Source organism: Cetorhinus maximus, chromosome 8 (assembly GCF_964194155.1).
Source record: "Cetorhinus maximus chromosome 8, sCetMax3.hap1.1, whole genome shotgun sequence".
In the NCBI taxonomy this organism is placed as follows: Eukaryota; Metazoa; Chordata; class Chondrichthyes; order Lamniformes; family Cetorhinidae; genus Cetorhinus; species Cetorhinus maximus.
This window is the reverse complement of record NC_135886.1, coordinates 83,204,602-83,224,346: the sequence shown is the minus strand read 5'-3', so window position 1 is coordinate 83,224,346 and position 19,745 is coordinate 83,204,602. Positions and strand designations below refer to the sequence as shown.

The following is a 19,745-nucleotide window of genomic DNA, read 5'->3' as shown; positions in this document are numbered from 1 at the left end:
CTGCCTCAGAAGGTGGTGGAGGTGGGGGTCACTGAATAATTTTAAGGCAGAGGTAGATAGATTCTTGTTAGGCAAGGGAATCAAAGGTTATCAGGGGTAGATAGAAATGTGGAATTTGAAACAGAAACAGATCAGCCATGATCTTAATGAATGGCGGAGCAGGCTCAAGGGGCGGAATGGCTTACTTCTACTCCTATTTTGTATATTCATAAGTGGGGATGTTCGCTCGTGATTGCACAATATTCAGCACCATTCATGACTCCGCAGATACTGGACCAGTCCATGTCCAAATGCAGCAAGACCTGGGTAATATCCAGGCTTGAGCTGACAAGTGGCTCAAACAAGTGCCAGGCAATGATTATCTCCGGCAAAAGAGAATCTAACCATCACCTCTTGACATTCAATGGCATTGCCATCGCTGAATCCTCCACAATCAACATCCTGGGGGTTACCATTGACCAAAAACTGACTACAAGAGCAGGTCAGAGGCTAGGAATTCTGCGATGAGTAACTCACCTCCTGACACCCCATAGCCTGTCCAGCGAGTGTGATGGAATACTCTCCACTTGCCTGGATGAGTGCAGCTCCCACAACACTCAAGAAGTTTGATACCATCCAAGACAAAGCAGCCCGCTTGATTGGCACCCCATCCACAAACATTCACTCCCTCCATCACTGACGTACAGTGGTGTACAGCATTGTGTACCATGTACACGATGCAGTGCAGCAACTCACCAAGGCTCCATAGACAGCACCTTCCAAACCCATGTCCTCTACCACCTCGAAGGAGAAGGGCAACAGACGCATGGAAACAGCGCCATGTGGAAGTTGTCTGCCAAGCCACTTACCTTTCTGACTTGGAAATATATCGCCGTTCCTTCACTGTCGCTGGGTCCATATCCTGGAACTCCCTTCCTAACAGTACTGTGGGTGTACCTACACAACAGGGACTGCAACGGTTCAAGAATGCAGCTCACCACCACCTTCTTGAGGGCAACTAGGGATGGGCAATAAATGCTGGCCTAGCCAGCGACGCCCATGAATGAATAAAAAAAAGAGCTTCTCCAATATATCCTTCTCAGTAAAATTCCTCAACCCTGGAACCATTCTCATACATGTTATCTGTACTCTCTCTAAAGCCTTCACATTCTCCCTGAAGTGTAGTGTCCAGAATTGGATACCAAGAGAGTGAGAAACACCAGTAGATATTTAGGTACCTCTCTTTACAACATTAAAGGTTATGAAACAGGTAAATAGTTTTCTTTTTAAACACGTTAAGCAAGAAACAAAGAATACAAAATGCAACAGATGAAAGGAAAGAAATGAATGTGGCAACATGCAATGCAAAAGACATATTGCACAGAATGGAAAGTAGTTGTGAAGTGACATTGAATCACAATCTGATGTGGGTGGCAGCCAGGGTCTCAGGTCTCCTGCATTCTGATGCTTCATGACAAAATAAATTTGTCATGTTTTCTGATTACTAATTTGCATGATTTGCCAATATTTTCTTGAAATCTTAGAGAAAATAATTTAATGCATTGACTGAAAGACATCTATCCTACCTAACCAACTCCAAAGATGGATATAGTTTAATAAAGCTTCAGATGAATTATCAACTGTTCACATGCTCCAAAGTGAAGAGTACCCAGTGACTGAAAAAACCTGTGATACTCATTTGGGATACCCATCCTTACTGTAGAATTGAATAAACTGCCTAGCTGTTAGCTCGTGGTCTGGTCTTTAACGCGAGGAGTGCTTTTCTGTAGAGATCTAAAAGGGATTAAAAAAAGGAAAAGAAAATGATTAGAAGAATCTAAAGTGCCTGTTGTGAAATCTGTATTTTTCGATTAATTAGCAGTTAACATTGAAATTTCACAGTGTTTCACTGTACACTTGTTTTAAAAAGGATCTTCCAAGCAGTGGTGATGATTGTTTGAATGCTGCTTCGCTCAAAGATTCCCCTGAATCAACGCTGCTGTGCATTTCTTCTGGAATCTTCTGAGCCTACAGCATCATTTGGGGAATTCTGTCGGAGCGTAGTAGAGTTGGAGGAAGACAGGACATGCCCCTTTTTACAGCATTGGCTCTTCCCTATTCTGATGCAATATATCTTAACTAAATCATTATAATAAACTCAACTAAAACTCTGCCCCTCACCCTGGCAATTGTCTGAGGCTGAACCAGACGGTTTCAACCTTGGTGTCAACCACATATCCATACCATGACTAAGACCATCTATCTCCACCCCTGTAACCTTATGTGTCTCTGCCCCTGCCCCAGCTCACCTCCTGCTGAAACTCCCATCCATGGCATTGTTATCTCTAGGCTTCATTATTCCAATGCACTCCTGGCCGGCCTCTCATGTTCTATCCTCTGAGCTTGAGGTCAGCCAAAATTCTGCACTGACCATTTCCTAACTTGCACCAAATGCTGTTCTGTGCGTGCTTACCTACACTGGCTCCTGGTTAAACAATGCTCTGATTTCAACATTCTCATGCTTGTTTTTAAATTGTGCCATGTCCTCGCCCCTCCCCATTTCTACAATCTCTTCCAGCCCCACAACCCTCCAAGATACCTGTGCTCCTCTAAATCTGGCCTCTTGCACCCTTGAATTTAATTGCTCCACTGGGTGTCTGTACCTTCAGCAATAGGCCCTAAGCTCTGAAATTCCTTCCCTACAGCTTTCTGCCTCTCCATATTGCTTTCCTCCTTTAAAATACTCCTTAAAATTACATCTGCCCAAATATGACTTATATGACTTGATGTCTTTTTTTTATATAATGTCCCTTTGCTCTGAGTTTTTCTATTACGTTAAATGTGTCATATAAATACAAGCTGAAACAAAAACAAAAACAAAAATAGCTGGAAAAACTCAGCAGGTTTGACAGCATCTACGGAGAGGAATACAGTTAACATTTCAAGTCCGTATGACTCTTCATCAGAATTGAAGAGAAATAGAAATGAGTTGAAATATAAGCTGTTTAAGGGGGCTGAGACAGGTAGAGCTGGATAGAGGGCCAGTGATAGGTGGAGGCAAAGGAGAGATTGCCAAAGATGTCATAGACAAAAGGACAAAGGGGTGTTGACGGTGGTGATATTAGCTAAGGAATGTGCTAATGGGGACATTAAGGGTAGAAAACAGGACGAGCAAGTGGCAGCTGGCCTGAGTGGGGGTGGGATGGGGGGAAGGGATCTAAATAGGCTAAAAGGTGGAGATAAAACAATGGATGGAAATAAATTTAAAAATAATAATAGAAATAGGTGGGAAAAGAAAAATATATATATTTTTTAAATTATTATTAGAAAAAAGGGATTGGAAAGGGGGTGGGGGTGGAGGAGAGAGTTCATGATCTGAAGTTGTTGAACTCAATGTTAAGTCCGGAAGGCCGTAAAGTGCCTAGTCAGAAGATGAGGTGCTGTTCCTCCAGTTTGCGTTGAGCTTCACTGGAACATTGCAGCAGGCCAAGGACAGACATGTGGGCATGAGAGCAGGGTGGAGTGTTGAAATGGCAAGCAACAGGGAGGTCGGGGTCATGCTTGCAGACAGACCGAAGGTGTTCCGCAAAGCGGTCACCCAGTCTGCGTTTGGTCTCTCCAATGTAGAGGAAACCGCATTGGGAGCAACGAATGCAGTAGACTAAATTGAGGGAAGTGCAAGTGAAATGCTGCTTCACTTGAAAGGAGTGTTTGGGCCCTTGGACAGTGGGGAGGGGGGAAGTAAAGGGGCAGGTGTTACACTTTCTGCGATTGCATGGGAAGGTGCCGTGGAAGGGGGTTGAGGTGTAGGGGGTGATGGAGGAGTGGACCAGGGTATCCCGGAGGGAACAGTCCCTATGGAATGCTGACAGGGGAGGGGGGGTGAAGGGAAGATGTTTTTGATGGTGGCATCATGCTGGAGTTGGCAGAAATGGCAGAGGATGACCCTTTGAATGCGGAGGCTGGTGGGGTGATAAGTGAGAATAAGGGGGACCCTATCATGGTTCTGGGAGGGAGAGGAATGTGTGAGGGCGGATGCGCGGGAGATGGGCCGGACACAGTTGAGGGCCCTGTCAACCACTGTGCGTGGAAAACCTCAGTTAAGGAAGAAAGAAGACATGTCAGAAGATCTGTTTTGGAAAGTGGCATCATCAGAACAGATGCGTGGAGGCGAAGGAACTGAGAGAATGGGATGGAGTCCTTACAGGAAGCAGGGTGTGAGGAGCTGTAGTTGAGGTAGGTGTGGGAGTGGGTGGGCTTGTAATGAAATGGACTTGTAATGTTCCTCCATCCCCACCCCCTTTCCGATCCCCTTTTTCTAATAATAATAATAATTTTAAAAAAAATCTTTTTCTTTTCCCACCTATTTCTATTATTATTTTAAAATTTATTTCCATCCATTGTATTATCTCTACCTTTTAGCCTATTTCGATCCCTTCCCCCTCACCCCACCCCCACTAGGGCCATCTGTCACTTGCTCATCCTGCTTTCTACTCTTAATGTCACCATTAGCACATCATTTAGCTAATATCACCACCGTCAACACCCCTTTGTCCTTTTGTCTATGACATCTTTGGCAATCTCTTCTTTGCCTCCACCTATCACTGGCCCTCTATCCAGCTCCACCTGTCCCACCCCCCTTAAACAGCTTATATTTCACCTCATTTCTATTTCTCTTCAGCTCTGATGAAGAGTCATACGGGCTCGAAATGTTAACTGTGTTCCTCTCCACAGATGCTGTCAAACCTGCTGAGTTTTTCCAGCTATTTTTGTTTTTGTTTCAGATTTCTAGCATCCGCGGTATTTTGCTTTTAAATACAACTGATGTTGTCTTCCTCATCTGTCAGCCATTTAAATCAGGCTTGTACAATATCTTTACCATGGGCCAGATGCAGCCCACGAAACCCCCAAGGTGGCCCACGGAGGTAGTTTCCAAATTGCCAGTAAGTGCAGTGGGAAATTCTTAAAGAAACTGCTCCTCCAATCATAGGCTGTTCTCGCCTGTGTTTGCTGCTGATAGGCTCATGAATGAGCCTATCCATAGCAAATGTGGGAGAGACACAGTTTGTGGTTGGAAGAACAGCAGCACTGGTGGCAGCGAGCGAGCTCCGGAACCAGAGGTGGTGGGGACAGAGAGAGACAGACATACAGACAGACAGACAAACAGACTGCCATGTGCTGGGTGGGGGAGAGAGAGATTCACTCCAGGCAGGCTGGGGGAGGGAGAGACTCGCTCCAGGCAGGCTGGGGGAGGGAGAGACTCACTCATGGTAAGGGGGGAAGGAGAGATTTGCTCTGGGCTGGTATGGGAAGGGGAGACTTGCTGCTGGGCTAGAAGAGGCTGGGTGCGATGGTGCGGACAGGGGTTGGATGGTATGTGGTGTGGATGAAAAGACTTGCTGCCCAGGGATGTGGAAGAGAGAGTGATAGTGAATGTGTTTGGGGGAGTGTGTGTTTGGGGGAATATGTTTGTGTGTATGTGTGTGTGTGTTTGGGACAGAGGGTGAGTGAGTGTGTGTGTGTTTGGGGGAGGGGTTGAGTGAGTTTGTGTGTGTTTGGGGGAGGATGTGTGTAAGTGTGTGTATGTGTGTTTGGGGGAGGATATGCGTGTGTGTATGTTTGGGCAAGGATATGCGTGTGTGTGTGTTTGGGGGAGGATATGCGTGTGTGTGTGTTTGGGGGAGGATATGCATGTGTGTGTGTTTGGGGGAGGATATGCGTGTGTGTGTGTTTGGGGGAGGATATGTGTGTGTGTGTGCTTGGGGGAGGATATGCGTGTGTGTGTGTTTGGGGGAGGATATGTGTGTGTGTTTGGGGGAGGATATGCGTGTGTGTGTGTTTGGGGGAGGATATGCGTGTGTGTGTGTTTGGGGGAGGATATGCGTGTGTGTGTGTTTGGGGGAGGATATGCATGTGTGTGTGTTTGGGGCAGGATATGCGTGTGTGTGTGTGTGTGTTTGGGGGAGGATATGCGTGTGTGTGTGTTTGGGGGAGGATATGCGTGTGTGTTTGTGGGAGGATATGCATGTGTGTGTGTTTGGGGGAGGATGTGTGTGTGTGTGTTTGGGGGAGGATGTGTGTGTGTGTGTGTGTGTGTTTGGGAGAGGATATGTGTGTGTGTTTGGGGGAGGATATGTGTGTGTGTGTGTGTTTGGGGGAGGATATGCGTGTGTGTATTTGTGTGTTTGGGGGAGGATATGTATGTGTGTATGTGTGTGTTTGGGGGAGGATATGCGTGTGTATATGTGTGTTTGGGGGAGGATATGCGTGCGTGTGTTTGTGTGTGCATTTGGGGGAGGATATGCGTGCGTGTGTGTGTGTGTGTGTTTGGGGGAGGATATGTGTGTGTGTGTTTGTGGGAGGATATGCGTGCGTGCGTGTGTGTGTGTTTGGGGGAGGATATGCGTGCATGTGTGTGTGTTTGGGGGAGGATATGCGTGCGTGTGTGTGTGTTTGGGGAGGATATGCGTGTGTGTGTGTGTTTGGGGAGGATATGCATGTGTGTATGTGTGTGTTTGGGGGAGGATATGCGTGTGTATATGTGTGTTTGGGGGAAGATATGCGTGCGTGTGTTTGTGTGTGTGTTTGGGGGAGGATATGCGTGCGTGCGTGTGTGTGTGTTTGGGGGAGGATATGCATGTGTGCGTGTGTGTGTGTTTGTGGGAGGATATGCGTGCGTGCCTGTGTGTGTGTTTGGGGGAGGATATGCGTGTGTGTGTGTTTGGGGGAGGATATGCGTGCGTGTGTGTGTGTTTGGGGAGGATATGCATGCGTGTTTGTGTGTTTGGGGGAGGATATGCATGTGTGTGGGTGTATTTGGGGTAGGATACGCATGTGTGTGTATGTTTGGAGGAGGATATGCGTGCGTGTGTGTGTGTTTGGGGGAGGATATGCATGCGTGTGTATGTATTTGGGGGAGGATATGCACGTATGTGTGTGTTTGGAGGAGGATATGCGTGTGTGTGTGTGTTTGGGTGAGGATATGCATGTGTGTGTGTTTGGGGGAGGATATGCGTGTGTGTGTGTGTGTTTGGGGGAGGATATGTGTGCGTGTGTATGTATTTGGGGGAGGATATGCGTGCGCGTGTGTGTTTGGGGGAAGATATGCGTGTGTGTGTGTGTGTTTGGTGGAGGATATGCATGTGTGTGTGTACGCGTGTGTGCTGGAGAGAGTGAGTGGGTATGGGTGTGGGAAGTTGTGTCTGACTCATTCGCAGTTGCAGGATTCTCATTCACCCTCACCGCCACCCCCTCACTCACACTGTGGTTGAGGGTGAGTGAGTGAGCATCAAGAGATTGGGAGTGAGCCAGACAAACAGACTCTACCCCTCTCACGCTCTAATGGTGATCTTTATTAATTGCTCTTTAATTATCAACTTATTGCTTTGACATTGTCTTATTTTTGCTCAGCAATTTGCTTCGTTTGTTCATGCCACAACTTTATTTTGAAATTCCCATTTAATGCTGCGCCAAACATCATCTTTCTGAAAATTGCATATCGGCCCTTTGAGTAAGCAAATGGAAATGTGCCCACCCCCACCGAGCGAAAAGGTTGGTCAACCCTGATTTAAATCAAACAACTAGAATGTAAAGCATCTGCTGCACTTTTACCCAGAGGTGCTGTTAAGTCCACATTTCTGGAAAAATTATCTTCGCTGTCATCTGAATTGATTTTATTTTTGCTTTTCTTCTTCAATTTCTTCCCTTTGTTTTTCTTTTCAGAATCTAAACCAGATTTTTAAAAAAGAGATAAAATCACAAAATTTGACCATGACCTTAAATCCAAACTGCAACAAGCCACACTGTTTATCCTGAATTTTCAAATACTGTCAGGTGACATCATAATAATTAGATCTCATCATCTATTAATTCCAAATAAAACTCAGTTTTCAGGACCTAATTTTGTTTACAATGCACTCTCCTCCCTGCTGTTGTCTTGACCCCAACACATAACTTGATGACAGAATAAACAACAACAAATCTCCTTTCTTATAAATGGATTACAAGTCCCCAGTGGAGCTCAAAGAGCGAATTACAGGATTTATTATGTTGGACTTTGAACTGGCTGATGCCATGAAATTAGAACTGTTATAATTTATAATGTCTACGCAATTCTCACTTGTTGTACTGATCCACACCCATTCCCTACCCTGCACTTTAAACAGAAAAGGAAGTAGTTTTGAAATAAATTTTTACAACACACAGAATTGAGGCTGGTATAAACGTGGCTTCAATAAATTTCGAAATATGACGGTGAATAGGGACATCTTAAACGTCAATCAGAGTGATAACTACAATGCGCATTAGAAATATATTGCCTGCTTATTGCTTCCACCTCTGCCAGTACATCTAACCAGTCAGACTGGTCATTTTCATGATTTGATTTCAACAACACGATACCTTTATATAATGTTTTAAATGTGCAAAAACGTCCCAAGGTGCTTCACAAGAATGGAATCCGCCAAAAAGTGACACTGGGTCAAAGTAGATATTAGAGCAGGTGACTAAAAGCTTGGTAAAAGAGATAGGTTTTAAAGAGAGCCTTAAAGAGTGAGAAAGAGGTGAAAATAGAGAGATATAAAGAGAGAATTCCTGATCTTAGGGATTAGTCACCTGAAGGCATTGTCACCAATGGTGGGGTGAAGGGATTGGAGGATGTACAAGGGGCCAGGGTTTGGAGAAGTGCAGAGTTCTTGGGGATTTGTAGGGCTGGAGAACATTATAGAGATAAAGAGGGGCAAGGCCATGGAGGGATTGGAACACAAGGATGAGAATGTTAAAATCAAAACATTCTTGGTCCAGGACCTAATGTATTTTAGCGAGCACATGAATTACGGGTGATTGGAACATGGTAACAGATAAACAATGGACACCATAGTTTTGGATTCACTCAAGTTTATGGAAAAGGAAAAATGGGAGAACAGGCAGAAATAGTTGAGTCTAGAGGTAACAAGAACATGGATGAGGGTTTCAGCAGCTGAGGAGTTGAAGCAGGGCAGGGACTGAGACAGGCAATGTCATTGACGTAGAAGTAGGTGGTCTTTGTGATGGAGAGGGTATGAGATTGGAAGCTCAGCTCAGTGTCAATTAAGACAGCAAGTTTTAACATTCACGTCCTCCTCAAACATTCACTCCCTCCACCACCGATGCAGAGTAGCAGCAATGTGTACCGTCTACAAGATGCACTGCAAGAATTCACCAAGGCTCCTTCGACAGCACCTTCCAAACCCACAACCACCGCCATCTAGAAGGACAAGGGCAGCAGATAGATGGGAACACCACCACCTGGAAGTTCCCCTCCAAGTGACTCAACAACCTGACTTGGAAATATATCGCCGTTCCTTCACTGTTGCTAGGTCAAAATCCTGGAACTCCCTTCCTAACAGCACTGTGGGTGTACCTACACCACATGGACTACAGTGGTTCAAGAAGGCAGCTCACCACCTTCTCAATGCTGGCCCAGCCACCAAAGCTCATTTGCCATGAATGAATAAAAAAAAGTAGTCTGGTTCAGCCTGAAATAGTGGCCTGGGAGAGAGATGGAATCAAACATGTGGGAACACACTTTGTAATGGGAGAAGGAGACAATGGATTTGGTCTTCTCATAGGAAACTGACTCATTTAAAAATAGATATCGGACAAGCAGTCTGACCACACAGAGATAGTGGGAGGGTTAAGGATGTGGTGGTGAGGTAGAACTGGGTGACATCGGTGTACATGAGGAACCTGATCTCATGTCTTCAGATGATGTTGTGGTTGGGGCAGAATGTAGTTGAAAAACAGAAGGCGTGAGTCCTTGGGGGACTCCAGAGATAACTGTGTGCAGGTGATGAATGAAGGAATTGCAGGAAATTCTCTTGCTATGACTGGATAGGTATGAATAGAACCAGACAAGTGCAGTCCTACTCAGCTGGATAGTGGAGGGGTGACATTGGAGGAGGTGGGTGTGGTCACGTGCCAAAGGCTGAAGAAAGGTTGAAATGGATGAAGAGGGATAGTGCGCCATGTTCACAAGTCACAGAGGGGCCTGAATTTTCACAAAGGCGGAGGAGGCCGAGAAACATAAGTCCCATCTCTGAACGCAACACCTACCATTTTCAGGGGGTCGGGAATGGGGCTGGGTTGTGATTTACGAATGTGTATTTCACAGAGGCAACTGCTCATATAAAACAGCAACTTCCTCTGGTGATGTCTAATTTTCATTAGCCACGAGTGGGAAACACAACATTTGCAGATTAGACCTGGTTGGAGCAGGTCTAAACTTTGCAGAGTCGTTTGGATAGATGGGGTACCCTTTTGGAGAAGTAGGGTACCCCTTTCGTTATGGTCTCGGGCCACCTGTGGTGGAGGTCAGGCGTCCTTTGGGAGAGTAAGGTGCCATTTTTGATTGTTAAAAATGGAGTTAAATGTATGTAAAAAATACATAAACTCATTAGAACTGTGAAGAGGATCTGTCAAGAGGAACTGTCAAAAGTGTCAAAGCTACTGTCAAGGTGTCAAGGCATTTAAAACTCTACCTTTTAAATCTTTGAAAAAAAAGTGTGAAAAAAACACTGCTTGCTATTTCATTCTGACTGTTGACATAAGCCTGAGGGTTATCATTATTGGATTTGTGTTGCATGATTGATTTCACAACCTTCCATTATCACAGTGCCTTCCACTTCACAGTTTGATTGACAGCTCCAAGTGGTTATAGATTCTTTGAAGTGGGGCTATGAATTCCAATGCTTGTTTTTATAAGGGATTAATCACTTGAATGAAATTTTTGTTCTTATAAGGGATTGTGTAGTTGAAGGAATATAAATGCATTGAATGGGTTTTCATGAGAATGTTTCTAAAAAAAAAAATAAAGTCTGCAATAGACACTTAGAACTTTATTTCATAATGCATGGCTCCTGAGGTCTGCCCTTAGTGGATACTGGGTGAGTTGGCTTGGTAGGTAGAAGGGAAAAGGGTGGTGGGTGGAGGACATGTGTTGGCACTAAGTTGGAAAACGGGTTGTAAAGGGACATGGGATGGGTGGGTGGTATAGGTTGGCATAGGGGTTATAAAGGGCCATAGGGCATGGGTAGATGGCATGAGATGGCATGGGTTGGCAAAGAATGGGCCTGGTGAATGTGTGTGTGGTGAGGGAAGGTGTGAGGAGTGAGGTTTTTTTTTGTTTTAATTCTTTTTAAAAAATCTTTGACAAAGTGCTGGTGCATCAAGGCAGGCCTTCCGCCTAGCCCAGCTCCTCACCTGGCAGCCTCTATACCTGTCTCGGGGTCGCCTGGCACAATTCCCAGAGAAACCCGCCACCCTGGAATGAAAATCCCAGCTTCCGGGGCACTTACTCCCAGGTCAGGTTTGCGGATCCAGGAAACGTCTCAACTCTGAAATTCAGACTAGGATGTCATTTGTGGCTTTGGTTAGGATGAGTTAATTATATTCTAAGCAAGGAAAACGCAATCTAAAGAAATTCTATTTCAATAAGTTGGTATAACAAATCGACTAATGAGGACACCCTCTGGTATGCAGCAGTTTCATTATGTACTGAAGTCCGAAAATCACTCTGGATTGAGTACAGGAAATAGTACACACCTGATTTAATGTGTTTGAAATACGTTAGCCCAGGGGGTAGCACTCTTTTCTACACTTTAGGTCTTAAATACATTATCTAACCTGACACTCAGATAAATATTGTTGAGTACTGAATTGTTCAAGTTGTTGACTTTCAGATGGCAATTAAAACAAGGCCCTATTTAGATGAGGGTTAAAGGTATAAGGAAATGGAATTTCAAATAAACTGTTGCAACATACAGAATCAAAGGCTACACCTAAAATGTTTCCATAAATTCAGTGAGTCAGCAGCAAGTAGAAACAACGTAAGGGTCAAAATATTAAAGATCCTGTGGCATGATTTAAAGAAGAGCAGTGAGTCCTATTGTATCTTGGTAAAAGATTTTTCCCTTAACCAACACATGCAAGACAGATTAATTGGCCATTCATTTCAATGCTGTTTACGGGATCTTGTTGAGTGAAAAATGGCTGCCTCTGTATTTGCCTACATAACAGCCCTGTTCAAAATACTCCTGAGAGACACAGGGCAGAATTTTGCAGTTGGCAAGCAGGAACCGGGGCCCGCTCACCGACGTGTAAAGTGACGCGGGATGAGATTGGGCGGAACCCCCGTCAACCCACCCCATTTAAATTTTCAGGAAGGCGGGGACGCAACAAAATCAGCTGCGGGCCCGCCGACCTGTCAATGGCCACTTGAGGCCATTGACGGGATCATTTAACCAATTAAAGGACCTGCGCGTCCAACCTTAAGGTTGGCGGGCAGGCCAGGAGCCCCGGCGGCAAATAGAGAAAACTTAAACCTCATCCAGTGGCGGAATGAGGTTTCATGTAGGGTTTTAAAAATTGTAATAAAGCTGTTCTGTAAATTATGAACATGTCCCAACTCATGTGACATTGTCACATGAGGGAACATGTAAGGGAATTTTTTTTTTTCTATTTTTAATACTTTTAAAAGTCCAGGCGATCTCCTTGAGGCTGCACTTATATTATTAATATTTTTATAAGTCTAGGCGATCTCCCTGAGGCTGCACTTAGCCTCAGGGAGATATGTGCTCTTTCGTGAGCATGCGCGAAAAAGCGCAGTCTTGATTTTAGGGATTCCCCCCCACCCGCACAGGAAGAGCTAGCTTCCCAGCGGACGTCACACTGGATGGGCCTTAATTGGCCCGCCCACGTAAAATGGCGGTGCGGCCCCGATCGCTGGCGGCGATTGCCTCCGCGCCCACCCGCGATTGGGTCAGGCCTGCCCGCCTGACAGGCAGAAAATTCTGCCCACAGTAAAGTTTTATACAAAAATGGATATTTCCAACCGATTAAGTTATTGCCAACTGTTTTCTAACTGATCAATGTACTGTCCATTCTGGAATATTCCAAAAAAGCAAATCACTTCTGTGTCCCTCTCATTGTAAAGAATTTCTAAAGATCATGCCTCTCCCAGTTCAACGCAATTTGATAAGATTTTGAGGTAGCAAACCCAGAGACATTACATTAAATTTCACATAACAGAGGCAAACTCATACACTTCTTGTTTCAGGTGAGCAGCAACCAGGCTATGCTGTTATACCTGTGATGGTTTCTGTGCTTAAAGAGCCTGGCATCAGTGTGTTCTTCTCTGCTGGATGAGAATTGTCTAGCTGTCCATCCCCTTTCTCTCTCCTCCCTTGGTTGGATACAAGTGTACTGATACTCATATCTGAAGCGGAAATGCTTCCATTAGGCAGCCTCCTGGTTCCAGGCAAAGTCAGATTGCTTCTACCAAACCTGAGTTTTTTCTTTTTCTTCTTAGTTACAAAGGCATTCTTGATTTTTTCTTCATTCTGTTACAATAAAAATGGAGAATTGCTGAAAAAAGAGACATGTCAAAGCTTTTCGTCTGCACTCCATCAGGACACTTCGCAAGAATACCACTATAAGGGGAAAACAATAATTTATGCTGTATGAGAAGAGAGTGCTGATTGGTTGGCAAGTGGATTCTGATTGGTAGAGGCGTTGCCATGGAGAATGTACCAGTTGATGATGACTGACAGTTAACTGCCAGCATTGTTTGAAATTTAAACCAGACAGCTTGACCCTGATTGGTCAAGGCATTGCCCTGAGGAATGAGTCAGTGAAGGGCTGTCACTTATTTTGTTTAGCTGTTTGTTTAGGTTGCATTTTCCTTGCTCAGAATACAACAGGTGCAATGTGCATACATGTTCTTTCTGTCTGCACAAAAATGGAGAATTACTTAGAATGACAACATTACAGTATGATGCACATTTACAGTGGCCTCAGCAGTGGAATATGTCCCTCTTGGAGTGCTGAATGTAGCTGGCATCACTAGGTACACTGTGCATTGAATTTAACATTAAAGGGGTTGTTAAAAGGATCACCACCCTGAAGTAAAAATAAAAGCTCACAAGTTACAAACATCTGTCTTTTTTAATCTTTGGAAAATTTTACACTTTCTCACCTTCTGAGGTTCCCCTTTATCACATAACATATGCAGGCTTTTGTAACGGTTGAGTAGTCTTCTCCAAACCCTTAATCTCAATGTCACCCTAATTGCCTGAAGAAGAGATATAAGAATGGGATCTTGCTCTCTTTATTTTGCACCTTTCCCAAAAAAAGTACTTGCTTTCCACTTAGCACCTCCTTTCGACAGACTGACGGAAACACCGGAGTAAAGTTGCAACCCCAGTATATGAGCATGCAACTGGATAACCTCTATAAGAAATCCTCATTGGTGAATATCATTGAATTATACAGCACAGGAAGGAGGCCATTCAGCCCATAGGACCTGTGCTATCCATTTAGTCACACTGTCCTATTCTTTTCCCATAGCCCTGCAATTTTTTTCCTTTTCCAGTATATATCAAATGCCTTTTTGAAAACTACTATTAGATTTGCTGCTACCATTCTGCCAGGCTGAAAGGAGTTGGAAGCAGATTCAAAAACAACTTTCAAAAGAAAATTGAGCAAATACTTAAAGGAGAATAATTTTCAGGGCGATGGGGAAAGAGCAGGGAGATAGTGTAACTAATTGGGTAGCTCTTTCAAAGAACCTACACAAGTACAATGGGCAGAATGGCCTCCTTCTGTGCTATATCATTCTTTGATTCTATAATGGCAGGGGGGTAGGGGTTGGTGGTGTGGGGTGGGGGAGGGAAGCAAACCAAGGGGCTATAAATACAAGATAGCTACCAATAAATTGCGATTGGGAAATAAAGAGAAACATCTTTGCCCAGGAAGTGGATAGAATCTGGAACTCACTACCCTCAAGGAACAGTTGAGATAAAAGCATAGATGCATTTATGGGAAGTCAGATAAATACATGAAGGAGGAAGAGTTAGAAAATAATGCTGATAGGGTTAGAGGAATAGGGTTAGGAGGAGGTTTGTGCGAGGCATAAACACAGATGTAGACCTGCTGGGCTGTGTAGCTTGTTTTCCTCCCTCTCGTTAGTCCCCTGGGGCAAACCTTTCAAAGGCTCTCCCCATCCTAGCCCTGAAATCGCATCTTTCTCTAGTTTCTCTCCCATCCCACTCATGTCTTCTCCATGTTCATCATGTCCACGAGACCCACCTCCTGTTCTCTCAACCCTAATCCCACAGAACAATTGTCCACCCTACTTCCCTTCCCGACCCCATGTTGCTGATATTGTTAATGGTTACATCTCTTGTGACTGTTCCCCCCCCTTTCCTTCAGAACTACCATCATCAACCCTCCCCCTAAAAAAAGCCCTTAATCCCACTGTTCTTTCAAACTACTTCCCCATATCCAACCTCCCTTTCCTCTCCAATGTCCTTCAATGTGCTGCTGCCTCCCAAATATGTGTCCACTTTTTCTGGAACTCCATGTTTGAATCCCTCAAATCAGATTTCTGCCCCCACCACAGTACTGAAACAGCTGTAATCAAAGTCAGTTATGGCATTCTGCATGACTAAGGTCGAGATGAGCTAACTCTTCTCAATGTGTCTGCAGCCTTTGACATAGCTGATTACACCATCTTCCTCCAATCCTCTCCACCACCATCCAGTTGGGCGGGACTGGACTCACTCAGTTCCATTCTTACTATCCTGTTTTAGCCAAAGAAACACCTGCAATGGCTTCCCTTCCTGTCCCCACACTATTACTTCTGGTGACCCCAAGGATCTGTCCTTGCCCAGTTCCACTTTCTCATCTACATGCTACCTCTAGGCGATATCATCAAAAAACATAGGGTACCCAATCAGGCATATATGTTGATGACATCCAGCTCTACCAAAACACCACCTCTTTCAACTCCACTGTCTCAAAATTGTCATGCTGCTGGGCTGATATCCAGAAATTTCCTGTAATTAAATATTGGGAAAACAAAGACATTGTCTTTAGTCCCTGCCACAAACTCTGTTCCCTATGGACTAACTCCATCTCTCTTTCTGACAGCTGTTTGAGATTGAAGCAAATTGTTCACAACTTTGGTGTTATGTCTCCAAAATGAGATTCTGACCATATATCCATTCCAGCACCAAGATCACTTATTTCCATCTCTGAAATATCGCTCGACTCCACCCCTGTCTCAGTTCATCTGCTGAGGAAACCATGCCTTTCTTACCTCCAGACTTCAGTATTCTAATGCACATGAGGCTGGACTCCATCTTCTATCCTCCATAAACTTAAAGTCATCCAAATCTCTGCTGCCTAAATCCTAAATTGCACCAAATCCCATTCCCCATCATCCTTGTGCTTGCTGACCTACATCAACTCCTGGTCTGGCAACACCTTGATTTTAAAATTCTCATCCTCATTTTCAAATCACCTTAATGGTTTTGCCCTCATTTCTTGCTACCCTATGCTAGCACTGCTCTGCACTTCTCTCACCCTGGCTTCCTGTGCATCCCTGATTTTCATCGGCCCACCATTGGTAGCTGCAGCTTTAGCTACCGATGCCATAAACTATGGAATTTCCTCCATAAACTTCTCCACCTCTCTGCTTCTTTCTCCTCCTTTAAGGTGCTTCATAAAACCCACCATGTTGACCAAGCTTTTGATCAACTGCCCTAACATCTCCTTACGTGGCTTGATGCTAAACTTTATTTAATAACACTCCTGTGGAGCACTTTTTGACATTTTATTATGTAAAAAATATTATTGAAATACAAGTTGTTATTGTTTCTGTTCTGTAGATTCAATGTAAACTGGTTAACGATTGCATTAAAATGGCATACAAAGGAATTTTGCACTAAATTTGGCCCAGATCTTCTGGTCTTCAGATTGTCGGAGACTGGACGTATTCCCCCCACCCCCTAAGATGTGCTAGGGGTGCCCTTGGAAGTCCCAGTGCACTGACTCAGTGGGAATTGCCTGAGATCTTTGAGCTTCTGATGGGCAATTCCACTGCTCCCCAGGACCCTCTGAAAAAGTCTCCAACTCTGAGACAGAGTCAGCAACTTTGGACAGTTCTGACTTACTTACCTGAATAGTTACCCAGGAAACGTTTGACAGAAAAATCCAATGTAATTCCTGGGTAACTATATAACAGAGCCCCCTGACTCCCACTTTGACCCCCCACCCAACTCGTCCCTGACCTGTCCTGCCTAACTCTCACCACCTGACTGCCACCCAGACTTACGTCTCCCCCTCAACCCGCCACGACCTGACCTCACCACTCTGCCCAGCCACCACCCTATCTAGCTGCCACCCTACCCCCTTACTCACTTACCTCACCCACATTACAACACTCATTCACTGACACACTGAAAAGCTGTTTAAATGTCTCATAGGGCAGAATTTTTCCCTTGATGGGTGGGCGGGCCCCACCGCTTTGGCAGCGGGTGGGCAGCCGATCACCGCCGCCGAAACGGGCCCCGCAGCCATTTTAAGTGGGCGGGCCAATTAAGGCCCACCCAGCGGGCCGCCCGATGGGAAACACCCTGCGCTTCCTGTGCAGGGGGTGGGGGGGAGGGATTCCCCAGCTGTCAGAGTGCGCTCTTTCGTGCATGCGTGTGAAACTAAGTGCTGCCTCAGGGAGATCACTGACAGTGTTTCAAACTTCAAAAATAGAATAATAAAAAAATTATTAACATGTCCCCCTCATGTGACAATGTTAATAAATATCACATAAAGTTTATTAAACTTTTTAAAAACAGACATGAAACCCCATCCCGCCGGTGGATGAGGTTTCATGTTTTTCAGAAGCCCGCTGGGGCTCCTGGCCTGCCCGCCAACCTTAAGGTTGGACGGGCAGGGCCTTTAATTGGCTTAATGATCCTGTCAATAGCCTCAATTAGCCATTGACAGGTCGGCGGGCTGACAGTTGATTTCGCTGTCCGCCCGCCTTCCTGAATATTTAAATGGAGCGGGGTGACGTCGGGGGTTCCCCCCAACTTCATCCTGCGTCTTTTTTGCATCAGCGAGCGGGCCCCGCCCCCAGCTCGCCGACGGAAAAATTCTGCCCATAGTAATACTTACCAGAATACAGTAGCTAGCGCTGCAAAAAGGGGGCGTGGCTTCTGCGCGATCCCCTTCACTGACGTCTCCAAGGTTTCCTATGTTGACTGAGTTCCGCAAGATTCTTCATAGGAAGATTGGCCAGGAAAATTGGAACCCAGAAGGAAAAAATAGTTCGGACCAGTACTCTTATTTTCCAGCTTCATTGTTTTTTTTCCTTCTGGGAGGAAGGTAGGTGGTATTTTTATGTCTGGTCAAGGTCAGAAATAAGGGTCCAGCACTGATTGGAAGATCTGGGACATTACATGACGTATTAACCAATATGCTACATGAGAAAGCTAATCTCACAATACAGCTGTTAACCTGCCTTTATCTACATACCTGAGCAGTGATGGTATTATTTATACGCTTCAAAGGGTTGATCTTTGTGTGAGGTGTGGCTTCAAGGTCTTTCAGATGTTGTGTCTTTTGCATCTCCAATCCAACTCTGGTCCGTCTTTTCCTATGAAATAAAAGTCAGTGCCTTATTGGATATTCTGCAGGATGCTCCTCAAAGTCTTAAAACAAAACCCAAGATGACAAGTGTCCTGAATTAGATACCAGTCAAAGTTCTTACACAAAGTGTCTATGCAAAATTAAATTGACTGCCCCAAGATAAAATCAAGCGATGGATAGTCACTTCATCTTCACATAAGGCGAGCTGTTTCATCTAGTGCCTTTTACATCCAGTAGATCGCGCTTGGGGTTATTTCATAACTTCATTAGCCTGGCATGTGAGGACTGACTAGAAACAATAGTGGTGTGTGTGGGGAGGGGTGCTGGGTCACTACTCTACTCCTGTCAGACACAAGTAGCCTGCTGGCTGTCAACCTGGGATTGAGAGACTGGAACTCTCACTTCTGCTCATTGGGGCCAAAATTGAATACAAATCAAATGCAGCCCCTTTCTGTAGCCACTTTGTTGCAAAAGATACTTATTTCTTTACTTCCTTCCCAATTTTCTCTCCTCTTCTCAATATAACAACTGACATTCAATATGATTTCATAGATTCCAGTACTACTCTCTGGTACCTCAAGCGGCCTGCTTCGTGTGTGAACCTGGAAAATGAATGGGCTATTTTTCCATAACGTCATTTCAACATAGGAGCTAGGGACACTGAGATCAATAACAACATCTGCACTGATGTTATCTCAACATAGAACAGGGATGAGCCTGGGATCCTACTAACCTGTATGGTTTCAGCATCACAACACCAATGTGTTCACTTACAGTTTCATCAGCTAAGTTTTATGGCTAGATGCTGAATTATGCTTCAGTGCTCGGTTTCAGAAATGACAAAAAAATAATGGCCAGAGAACAACGTTTTAATTTTATGCTTAGAAATAATCTTATTGACTTATTCTAGAGAATGTTACCTTATACTTAGTATTTCTGAGAAGCAACTCAGAGCTTTAATGTAAGGTGCACAGTACATCATGCAATTGTGGAACATGATCCTCTAATAGGGTTGCCAACCCTCTAGGATTGTCCTGGTGTCTCCAAGAATTAAACATTGATCTTCTGGATCACTGCTTTGAGTAACCATAAAAATACTCATATTCAAAGAATTATGTGTTTTTATCACTTCTTTGCATACTTTCGTTTGTTAATTATAAAAATATTGGAGATGGAAGAAAAGGCTGTCTGAATGGGTGGTCTAGGAATACCCCCAATCATTGAATCATAAAATGGTGACAGCACAGAAGGAGGTCATGGAAGGAGTGATCCCAGTCTGCTTCAAAGTGATCCCGGTCTGC

General features: G+C 44.6%; 1 protein-coding gene across 1 annotated transcript in view; it reads right to left on the bottom strand.

Annotated features, from left to right (window-relative positions):
- Window positions 1-1,221: 1,221 nt before the first annotated feature.
- The window catches only part of LOC144683305 (ADP-ribosylation factor-like protein 13B), a 37,985-nt gene continuing 19,461 nt past the window's right edge, over window positions 1,222-19,745 (bottom strand). Inside the window, exons 7-10 of the mRNA XM_078546245.1 lie at window positions 18,331-18,451; window positions 13,103-13,355; window positions 7,591-7,704; window positions 1,222-1,773 (exon numbers count right to left, since the gene is read on the bottom strand). Of these exons, the coding sequence (XP_078402371.1) occupies window positions 1,718-1,773; window positions 7,591-7,704; window positions 13,103-13,355; window positions 18,331-18,451 (544 nt within the window). The 3' untranslated portion in view covers window positions 1,222-1,717. The remainder of the gene's footprint in view (window positions 1,774-7,590; window positions 7,705-13,102; window positions 13,356-18,330; window positions 18,452-19,745) is intronic.